At 62.1% G+C, this 10916-nt stretch overlaps 2 protein-coding genes across 4 annotated transcripts; both read right to left on the reverse strand.

Annotated features, from left to right (window-relative positions):
• Nucleotides 1–277: 277 nt before the first annotated feature.
• Nucleotides 278–4398, reverse strand: BCL7B (BAF chromatin remodeling complex subunit BCL7B). Of its 2 annotated transcripts, none has more exons than XM_064677704.1 (6): nt 4246–4398; nt 3870–3945; nt 3073–3169; nt 1926–2111; nt 1637–1716; nt 278–1256 (listed from the first exon to the last, which is right to left on the reverse strand). In XM_064677704.1, the coding sequence occupies exons 1-6, from the start codon at nt 4335–4337 to the stop codon at nt 1164–1166; spliced, it is 624 nt and encodes a 207-aa protein (XP_064533774.1). In that variant the 5' UTR covers nt 4338–4398; the 3' UTR covers nt 278–1163. The 2 variants fall into 2 exon arrangements, with proteins under 2 accessions (XP_064533774.1, XP_064533775.1); XM_064677705.1 differs by having other exon boundaries at nt 1926–2096; nt 4246–4397.
• A 568-nt stretch (nt 4399–4966) lies between these two features.
• Nucleotides 4967–10209, reverse strand: TBL2 (transducin beta like 2). 2 transcript variants are annotated; one of them, XM_064677714.1, is made up of 7 exons: nt 10012–10209; nt 9811–9938; nt 9205–9389; nt 8447–8598; nt 7290–7416; nt 6447–6599; nt 4967–5512 (listed from the first exon to the last, which is right to left on the reverse strand). In XM_064677714.1, the coding sequence occupies exons 1-7, from the start codon at nt 10151–10153 to the stop codon at nt 5056–5058; spliced, it is 1344 nt and encodes a 447-aa protein (XP_064533784.1). In that variant the 5' UTR covers nt 10154–10209; the 3' UTR covers nt 4967–5055. The 2 variants fall into 2 exon arrangements, with proteins under 2 accessions (XP_064533784.1, XP_064533785.1); XM_064677715.1 differs by lacking the exons at nt 9811–9938; nt 10012–10209 and having other exon boundaries at nt 8447–8651; nt 9205–9324.
• Nucleotides 10210–10916: the final 707 nt, after the last annotated feature.

Raw genomic sequence — 10916 nt, forward strand, 5'->3', positions numbered from 1 at the left:
CAGTGAGGGAGCAGCCGGGGACACTGCATAGCTCGGAGGGGCCGCCCCGGCCTCCTCTGCTCGGCCTGCCCCGACACCGGCCTCGGAGGCGGGCAGGGAGTGGAGTTGGGGGACCCCGAGCGGGTGCTGACCGACCTTCCCGGGCTCCGGGCCGGCTCCGTGGGCTCGGGGATGGAAAGCCCTGGGGACAAAGTAAGTCTGGGCACAGTCCCATCTAGTGGCGATTTCCACTTCCCTGCTCGTCCCTCCCCGCCCCGCACACAGCGCACTCTGCATCTGTATTTCAAATAGTTTAATTTTAAAAATATTCTATTCAGTGCTAAAATAACTTTCCACTTCCACGCGCGGCCGCGCCTTCGGCTTCGCCAGGCTGGATCACAGACTGGGCGGGACATGCAGTGGCGGCGGGGGGAGAGCGGGGCTGGGGGGCAGCGGGGTTTGGGGGGAGCAGAGCCCCGGGCCGGGAGCGCTTCCCGGGGGCTCCGGCACCTGCCGCGCGTCCTTCCCCGTGCCGGGGGCGGCGGGTAAGAGGGGCAGGGACCCCCGGCACAGGGCAGCAGCTCCCCCTGCTCTGCCGGCTCCCGGGGGGCAGAGCCAAGGCCGGCCAGTACCTGCCCTCCGGGAGGGGAAAGCGCTCCCCTCTCTCCCAACACCAATGGCTTAAACCAGCAGCTTATTGCACAGCGTCCCAGCGGGTCCCTGCCGGCCTCCCCCTACCACCCCCCACCCCCAGCACCGCCTGCACCCACCACAGAGTGGAAACATCACCTGGAGCAGGCGGGAAGCGGCTCTCCCGTTCCCAGCGCCCAGGGAAGGGCAGGCAGGGCAGCCACGAGCAGGCAAACAGCATCTGCCAGACCCCAGGGACCACAGGAGAGCAGGGAGCCCCATGGAGAACCCCCCACCCCACGCGTGCAGCCCACCCAGCGGAGCCCCACAGCTCGAGGGCACGGAGCAGGGAGAGAGGGAGCCAATAAATAGAGGCAGATTCGCAGGTACTGGCGGTGGCCCCATCCGTCGGGCAGGGCAGGGCAGGGCAGGGCGGGCTGGATGCGAGTGGTGGGAGCCCCGACGCTGGGGAAGGGGCAGGCTGGGGGGAAGCGCCGGTGCCGGGGGCCAGGCAGCTCTGCGAGGGGCTGGCGAGGGTGCCGGGCCGGGCAGGCTCAGCTCTCCGAGGCCGTGTGGCACACAGAGTTCTGGTCGGCACAAAATCTCTTCAGAGGCGGCGCACCGGAGTCCTCCTCCTCTTCAGTTACCTGCAAGAGTCAGAGGTCATGGGCAGTGACACTGAGCCACGCACAGACAAGGCTCTGTCACACCCTGGGGACACCCCAGGCTGTCACCTGTATGCAAACCCCAGGGCACCAGCAATGGGAACCCACTCCAGCCTGGAGCCCGCCACAATTGTCGTTTTCCCAAACCCCAACATCCTTCCGTGATCCTTCCCATCCACACTTTAAGGCCTGATGTGAACCAGGGGACAGCTCAGGAAGCCAGAAGATTTGGAGAGTCCCTGGGGGGTACTTTGGGACTGCAGAGCAAGTCCATCCATCCAGATGTTTCTGGTGCAGGGAGCAGCAATGAGGGTGAAAGAGGCTGTGTACATTTAGAGGTAGTTTCGATGCCCTTCCCTTACCTGAGTCTCAAGGGGGACTGGCTCTTCCTTTGTGAGAGTGGGAGGCTCGTCTGCCACTTCTGAGGAAGGCAGGGAGGGCTCTGGGGAGAACAGAACGGTTCACAGCAATGCAGACCCAGCACCCAGCTCAGTGCTGGGCCAGGACAGGACCTTCAGCAGAAGACACAAGTCCCCACTGCCCTGTCCACTTCCAGCAGTGCCTCAGCCACACACCGGACCACCAACAGCTCCAGTGTGGCCTTCCCCGGGCCCTGCCATTCCCCTGCTCCCTTCCCAGCCCAGCACCCACCTTCCAGGGTCTCCTGCCCCAGGGTGGGGGGCTGCGAGTCGTCCGTGCGGAAGTCGGACGTGTGGGCAGGACTCATGGACTCGCTCTGCTGGGGACTGGGGCTGGAGTTGGGGCTGCTGTCCACCTTGAGCTGGTACACATCGGACAGGGAGCTCTGGTTGCTGTTCTCATCTGCAGAAACAGCACCTGGTGAAGGAGAGCACCTTGACCCGGGGGCATGGGAAGCCGAGTGCGGCACTGTGAGCCGGGGTCTCGCCGAGAAAGGCAGAGCACTGTCAGAGGAGTGGAATGGGGGATTCACTGTGCCCTGTCAGCACGAGGGCTGCTGGGCACAGGGCTGTGCACCAGGACACCAGGGGCATCACAGGCGCAACTGGCCAGGGGAGAGGGAACAAGTCTGAGCAGACAAACCCCAGGGTGTGCAAAAAAAGCAGGAGGCAAAGGGGCTGCACTGCCAAATCTCATGTCTGCAGCCCTTGAGGGCCCCGGGCCTCTGAGGGCAGGAACTTCCTGTTTGTGTTACCAGGGTTTTGTTCCTTCTCTGTTTGCGATGCAGAACCAGCAGCGATGCTCAGCACCTGCCTCCAAATGGGGAGGCAGGCCTGGCACACACCTTCCCAAACTGCACACCTGCAGTACAACATCACTGCATGTCTTGGAAAGGCCAGCACAGTCCCTGGTTTTCCTTAGCCACACCAGGAGCCCAGAGAAGAGGCTGGGCACAGGACAGCAGCAACTCTGGCACTGCCAGAGCCTTGTCTGGCTGCACCACAGCACCTTGACCAAGAGCCAGGCCAGGGACATCCTCTGTCCCTTCATCCCAAGGTCCAGGGAAGTCACTGCTGGAAGCAGTGGGCTTGGCTGCAGGCATGCCTCTCCCCAGCAGTGAGTGGAAAGGGGGAACAGGAACCCCCAGCCTTCCAGTTCCATGCGACGGTTCCCACAGGAAGATCCCAGAAACAGTTGATTAAGATTCCTTCTGACAGCAAACCCAAATAGTTTGGGCAGGGACAGTCCAGAAGTAGATCAGCACAACCCCACACTGGAGAAAGACACTGCTCTTCCCCATCCAGACAGCACATACAGAACTGGCAATGTTCAGCCTTGGAGTCTTTCCCCAGGTCAGAGGGCGCTCAGCCAGACGCACCTTGGAACTCCAGGAGGAGGGAGGAGTTGGCAGAAGTGTCAGCTGGGAAGCCATTGGGTTCTCGAGCAGTGCTGCTGCTTGATTTGGATTTCTCTTTCTTGAGGAGAGAAAGGAAAGCACAAACAGGAGGTCAGAGGAGCACAGGCTGCTCCAGAGGAGCCCTTCCCCTCTCTGTCTCCGGCAGCACAGAGGGATGTGCTCAAGTCGGCCTTTTCCCTTCCCTTTGGGGGCACTTCACTAAGTGAGAGGCAAAACTCTGGCTGTGGAAAGCTAGGAATAGGGAGAGAGAAAAGGAGGTGATGCTTGTCTAGAAGTGACATTGAGATAACCAAGTTCTCGGGTGGTTTGGGCAGAGAGGCTAAGGGGGAATGTGAAGGGGCTTGGGGGTGCTCAGGGGGCTCAGCAGGGCTGGGGGGACTCAGGTCGACTCATGGGGAGCTCAAGGGGGCTGCTTGGGGAGCTCAGGAGGGTTCAAAGGGGTGCGGCAGGGGCTCAGTTTGGCTTGGGGGGCTCGAGGGTGGACTCGGGGTGGGCACAGGTGGGCTCTGGGGTCGGCGGGGCCGAGGGGGCTCGGAGGTCGACTGGGTGGCTCGGGGGGGCTTGGCAGGGGCTAGGGGGGATTCAGGAGAGTTCTGCAGGGCCTGGGGAGCGGCCAGAGGGCCTCGGTGGCTCGACAGTGGCTCGTTGCGGGGGGTGCTCAGGAGGGCTCGGTGTTCGGCCCGGGGCGGGGTGCTAAGGGAGGCTCGTCCCGGCTTGGGGGCGGCTGCTCCCGGCTCGGCTCCACGCGCGGTACCCACCTCCTTGCTGTCGGCCACCGGCACCCACTTGAATATCCGCAGGGACGTGTCTCCCACCGTCACCCACTTCTTCTCCCTGCGGGACACGGCGCTGCCAGGGGCGGCCTGGGGAGCCATGGCAACAAGCCCCGCCCCCACGGCGCCCCCCGATTGGCCTAGCGGAGCATCAATCCACCGCTCCGCCGCGCCGCGATTGGACGCGCCGCCCGCCCGTCACGGGCGCTCCCGCCCCCCTTCCCCACTCCCATTGGCCGCCGGCCCCGCGACCCGCGCCCGCTAGTTGGCCGCGCGCTCCCGCGTCCCGCCCCGCGGCGCGCTGATTGGCTGCGCGCAGGAGCGGCGGGGGCCCCTCCCATCCCGCGGGCCCGCCCCTCACCATCTGCGGACGCGCTCGATGGCCGCCATCACCTTCTTGATGTCATCCTTGGCGCGGCTGCGGGTCTCGGCCCGCACCGAGCGCCCCGACATGGCGCGCGCGCAGCCCCCGCAGCACCGGCCCCCGCCGCACCCGCCGCCGCCGCGCCCGGCCCCGCGCACGCGCCCTGCGCGGCCCGCCCGCGCGCTGCGCGTCCTGCGTCAGCGCGCCGGGGCACGCCCCGCCCGCTGCGCCTGCGCAGGGTGGCCCCACCCCGCTGCGGGTACGTAGCAGATGCGCAGACCACGTGACCTGCCGCCGCCATCTTTACTTGGGGCAAGTGCCGTCCCCGGCTCCCTCGAACACCCCGGCCCCGGGAACGGGGCGACCCTGAGACCCCCGGGCTGAGGAACGGGGAAACCCTGAGCGTGGAGCACCGTTACAGCACTACCTGGTCTCGTGCAGCAGACACAACCCCCCCCCCCATTCCGCATCAAAAATTGAGCTTGGGCAGCTCCCCTGAACACCACCCCCACCCCCCCCCCCCCAAAAAAAAACCCACGCTACCCCACAGCCACAGAAATCCCATTTCTAAGCTCAGGAAACCTCGCGGGCGCTGACTAAGCCATCCCTCCCGTGAGATATTGATGATCCAAGCCTGCAGAAGGAAAAACCATTTTCCCAGTGGGAGCCCCCCACCATCCCCAGCGGCGTCCCTGCGGTCACAGAGCAGGCAAGGAAGGACCCGGGGGCCACTCTTTTATTACCAGCCGTTCAGAGTTATTAAAAAAAAAAAAACCTCCCCGAAAGGCCACGGGCAGCAGGGGCAGCTCAGACTTTCCTGCCGTAGATGGCGGCCAGCGCCTTGCGGGCACTGCAGATCTGCTGCTCCAGCCGCTCCCGCGTGGCCTTGTTCCCAGTTTTTTTGAGCATGGCCTCCATGTCCTCCACCAGGGCGCGGTGCCCCGTGGTGTTGTGGAAGACGCGGATGGCGCGGTCCCCGCAGGACACGAGGTAGCGGCCGGTGGTGTCGAAGGCGAGGTCGGTGATGCCGTGACTGTGTACGCCCTGGAGCCGCTCCTCCTCCTCGCCGCGGCGCGTGTTGTACACGGCGATGTCGGTGCCACCTGCCACGGCCACGGCGCGCCCGTCGGGGGACAGGGTGATGAGCCGCGGCTCCGGCACCGAGCACTGCCCTGTCAGCAGCAGGTACGGGTCCTGCTGCTTCTTGTACTCCACATCCGTGTCCCAGAACTTCCACGTGCCGTCCTTCGACACCGTCGCCATCCTGGAGGCACAAGAGAGGACAGGTTGGTGCAAGGGAATGCACCAGGAATCCTCTGTGGAGGGAGGTGTTTTGGGAAGGGTGAGTCCGTACACATGTACAGGCTGTGCTGTCTTTCCACTATCCCAGGTTGCTCCAAGCCCTGTTCAGCCTGGCCTTGGATGCTTCCAGGGATGGGGCAGCCACAGCTTCTCTGGGCAACTTGTGCCAGGGCCTCACCACCCCCATAGCAAAGGGTTTCCCTCCAGTATCCCATTTAACCCTGCTCTCTGTCAGTATAAAGCTGTTCCCCCTTGTCCTGTCCCTCCAGGCCCTTGTAAACAGTCTCTCTCCATCTTCTCAGCTCCCTTCAGGTATTGGAAGGCCACAATGGGGTCACCCCAAAGCCTCTTCTTCTCCAGGCTGAACAACCCCAATTCCCTCAGCCTCTCCTCACAGCAGAGGTGCTCCATCCCTCTGATCATCTTGGTGCATCCTCTGGACTAGCTCCAACAGGTCCGTGTCCATCCTGTGCTGGGTCCCCAGGGCTGGAGGCAGCTCTGCATGGGGGGGGGTCCTCACTTGAGGGGGCAGAGGGGCAGAATTCTCCCCTCCCCTGCTGCCCACCCTGTGGGATCAGCCCAGGGCACAGGGTTGGGTCATGTCCAGCCTCTCCCCCAAGTCCTTCTCCCCAAGGCTGCTCCATCTGCTTATCCCCAGCCCAGACTGATCCCAGGGATTGCCCTGACCCAGGTGCAGCACCAGCACTTGGTCTTGTTAAATCACATGGGATTCCCATGGGCAGGGAATATACAGGTGGCACGAGCCAGTTTTGGCCTCCCAGGGCAGTGTTTTACCCCTCCCAGCTCAGGGGTGCAGCTGGGGAACCCTAGAAGGGGTGAGCTCCTGTGTCCTGAGGGTGATCCAGAGCGGGCTGTGTGGGATAACACACACTCACCTCCTCGAGTCGTTGGAGAAGGAGAAGGAATGTACACCAGCAGTATGGCCCTTCAACTCAAAAGCCCTGGTCACCTCTCGGAATTCTCCATTCTTGCCAAAACACACCTCCCACACCTTCACATCAGGGGTAAAGCCACAGGATGCCACAAACCTGTGTAAAGGAACAAGCAGAGACACAGGGTACCTGTTACAGAGCACCTGAGCAAGGCAGGGCCAGCGCTCTCCAAACCTGTCCTGACTCCTCCACTCAAATCTTTGGTCAGCTGGGAAAGTTTTCACTTGTCTCTGAAACCCTGCTGGTAAAGGGAATGCTAAGGAAGGGCACCAGAACAACTCAGGAATGAGAAATTCTCAGGCCAAAGCAAAAGAGTTCAATGCTTATGATCCCCAAACTCCCTGAGCCTGGAGCAAGGCAAATCATCCTGCAGCGACAGGTTAGAGACAGAGCAGAGAACAAGATTTTCCTGATAAACAGATCTCCCAGAAATAAAGACTTTAGCTTTATAATTAACCTTTAAGAGCTTACAAACAAGTTCAAAATGCTGTTTGCTTTGCATTGGCTGTTTGCTCTGTCCCATCTCTGCTACCTGAGGCCAAAGCTGTTCTCAGGTTACCAGAACAGCAGCGCTGAGGCACAACGGTAACACACCGTGTCTGAGCCCACATCAGCTCCACATCCCAGAGGGCAAAATCCCTTTTTAAAACTGTGGAACCCTCAGAAAACTGCATTACAATAACAACTAACTGATGATGGTCTGAACTGATGATGTCCTGTGGGAAGGAGTGAGGTTCCCAGCTGCTCCTGCAGCGGGATTAGCCCGGAATCCCTCCTGTCCCTCACCTCCCACAGGGTGACACTGTGGCGTAGGCATTGTTCATCTGGTTGGTGTTAATGCTGGACAGGACTTCTCCCTTCGGGCTCCAAATCAGGATGGTGGTGTCACTGGAAGCTGTCATGATAAACTTTCCTGGGGGAAAAAGGCAAAGATCAGGAGAGGTCCCAGACCTAACACGGCCAGAGACTCATTGAAGCCCCAGGACAACCTCTCCCTGCAGCTGGAGAAAACCAAAAGCAGCACCAAAATCCAAGGAGGGTCAATCAGAAGACTCAGCTCCTGGTTATGCCTTAGTCCTCCTTTAGCTTTTGGGTGGGCAGCAGGCACTGGGCCCACATGTGCCCCTCGCTCAGCACCCCCAGCCCCTGCAGAGCTCAGCACGGGCTGTGCCACAGCAGGAACACAGCACATTCCATCTGCCCTGCGTGCCTAAAACCAGCTCCAGGATCAGCCATGGATTGTGGGCAGGCAGCTGAATCCCAGTCACACCAGCACCACCCATGGTTACCGGTTGTGTCCATGTTGGACTCCTGCTTGTTCCCACTTCCCCAGTGCCACCTCAGCCCAGGCAGGGAGTTGCCTGTTTACCTTTCAGCTACTTGTTGCAGGTTTAAGTTTTCACTTTCACAGCTGAACAAAGGTCTCAGTTAACATTTTCCCTGCTCTCCTGTTACAGAGGTGAATTCACATTCATCTGCTGTCACGTACCTGAAGCATTAATCCATCAAGCCCTCACCACTAACACAGAATTCCCACCCACCCACCCTCACCTCTGTTCTAGGTGATCCCAGAAGTTCAAGACAGATCATAAGAACTCACTAGAGAGATTTCTGACTGGTTAAAGAGAGACTGGTGGGCCAGAGAACAGCGATCCTCTCAATATTGAGACCAGACCTCTTTGCAACAGCATCCCTGAAAATGTAAATTAAGAGACTGTGCATATCGGGGAGCTGGTTACAGGGACAGAATGGGTCTGAAAATGACACCTTTTAGTTCACTCAGGAGTAAATTAAATAAAAAAAGAACCCTAAGAGACTACAGAGAGTCAAGTACTGGGGCTGAGCACAGCCTTCAGAATGCCAAAAACTCCAACACTTTGAACCCAGCAGCTTCACAAGGAAATCAAAGCCAACCTGGACAGCTGAGCAGCTCATTTCCATACCTGTCTCTGCAATCCCTATGTTAATGACGGGAGCTTTGTGCTTCTTTGGGAAGTCCCCAGAACTTGCGGTGAAGGTGAAGCTCCCATCGTCCTTCTTGGTCATCTTGTAGACACGAATAGTCTCGGCATTTGCCAGCCAGACAATGAAAGCCCTGTGAAGGGACAGGTCCTGATCCCCAGCTCAGCCCAGGTCACTCAGGGCCACCTGGGGAGAGGGATACACTGGCAGGTAAAAAGCTTTATGAGGGCACCAAGTTCTCTCCCTGTGTTGGCCCCACTGCAACACTGAATGGAAAATAACAGAATTTATTACACCTGGAAATGAGATGCTTTCCTCTTTCTAAAAGAAGCCACTTCACAAGGAGCCAAGACATGCTTTCCCATCAACTTTCCCACCCAGCAAGAGCTCCTGAGCCCACTGGAGAAGCTCAGCAGCACATCCCAGCTGGCAGAGACCTCAATGGCATTTCCATGGTCATGCAGGGCACTGGGATATTTGCCCCAACAACAACATTAACCCATCAGGGGTTGTACTGCATGATCTCCAGAGGTCCCTTCCAACCCTGACTGTTGTGGTTTTGTGATTCTGTGCCAGCTGCCTTCAGGAAAGGCCACGGATCAGTGGTTACAGTGATGACCCAGTGACGGACGCTGCCTCCACGCATCCCAGGGCACATACCACTGATGCCAGCGAGGCCTGGCTGTGGGATCGGTGCCTCCGCAGGACACCCCTGTGCCAGCACGAGGCCCGTCCGTACCGTGAGTCGGGGCTGAGGCGGACGAGCTCGGCGTGGTCCAGCCCCACGTTGGCGCGCAGGCAGCGGTGCTCCCGCCCCGCCAGGTCCCGGGTGCTCCACAGCCGCACCGTGCGGTCCTCGGAGCACGACGCCAGGTACTTCCCGTTGCTGCTGAAGTCCAGGCAGGTCACCGGGCTGCTGTGGCCCTGCGGAGAGAGCGCGGTCACGGCGGGAGGAGGTGGGACACTGGCACCAGCAGGATACCGGCACCGGCGGGACAGCGGCACAGGGAAGGACACCGGCACCGGGCACACGGCACTGGCGGGACACTGGCAGGACACCAGGGGGACACTGGCACCGGGAAGAACACGTAGTACTGGCAGGGCACTGCATCCGCGGGACACCCGCACCGAGCACACACAGTACTGCCCGGACACGGTACTGGCGGGGCACTGGCGAGACACCAGTGGGATACTGGCACCAGGGGGACACCGGCACCGGGAGGGACAGCGGAACCGGGCACACACAGTACCGGCGGGACACTGCCAGGACACCAAGGGGACACCGGCGGGCACACACGGCACCGGGGGGACACCGGCGGGACAGCGGCCCGGGGACACGCGGTACCTTGAGGGTGGCGACCAGCAGCCGGTGTGTGAAGCTGTGCTGCTGCTGCTGCTGCTGCTTCTCCCTGCGAGGCCTCGCCTTCGCCTTCCGCGGCTCCTCCGGCCTGGCGTGCCCGTTGGCCCTGGGCCCTGCGGGAGCGGAGGGGCCGGGTCAGCTCCGCTCCGCTCCGCCCGGCGCCCCGCTGTCCGCCCCGGTACTCACCGTCCGGCGGGGCGGCGGGGGCTGCCCGAGGGGCGGCGCGGCGCAGCGCGGCCGCCAGCAGCAGGACGAGGACGGTGATGAGGAGGAGGATGAGGAGGGCGCCCGGCAGCCCCGGCCCGCCCGGCGCCGCCGCCCCCTCCATGTTCCCGCCGCCGGTGCCGCGTCAGCCACCGGCACCAGGGGAAGGACCCGCGCGTGCGCATGCGCGGCCCCCGCGGGGCGGCCCCTGGCGGGCGGGGGCGGTACTGCAGCCCCGGCCCCCCGGTGGCACCCCACGATGTGACCCCAGGCTGTCACCCCCCAGTGTCACCCCACGATGTGACCCCACGCTGTCACCTCCCGGTGTCACCCAACGATGTGACCCCAGGCTGTCACCCAACGATGTCACCCAACGATGTGACCCCAGGCTGTCACCCCCCGATGTCACCCAACGCTGTGACCCCAGGCTGTCACCCCCCGGTGTCACCCAACGATGTGACCCCAGGCTGTCAACCCCCGATGTCACCCCCCCGCTGTTACCCCAATGCTGTCACCCCTTACACTGCCCCGGCCCCCACGCTGTCACCTCCTCGCTGTCACCCTAGCGTTGTCACCCCAACCCTGTCACCCCCTACCCTGCCCCGGCCCCGACGTTGTCACCCCCAACGCTGTCAGCCCCAGCGCTATCACCCCCTACCCAGCCCCGGCCACCCCCAGACCTCCCGGCTGTCACCCCATTCCCTACCCCAGCCCCCCGACAACGGCCCCCCCACTTCCCCAGCCTCTGCCTGCACACTCCCTCCTCCAGCCCCATCAACCCCGCAGGCCCTGCCCGCACCCCCTCCCTAGCCCCTCCTCCCTCCAGCTCCTGCCCCCAACAGCCCCTGCACCCCCCAGCCCTTGCCGGCACTCCCCCAGCCCCGCCA

The sequence above is a fragment of the Pseudopipra pipra genome, chromosome 21, assembly GCF_036250125.1.
Source record: "Pseudopipra pipra isolate bDixPip1 chromosome 21, bDixPip1.hap1, whole genome shotgun sequence".
NCBI lineage: Eukaryota > Metazoa > Chordata > Aves > Passeriformes > Pipridae > Pseudopipra > Pseudopipra pipra.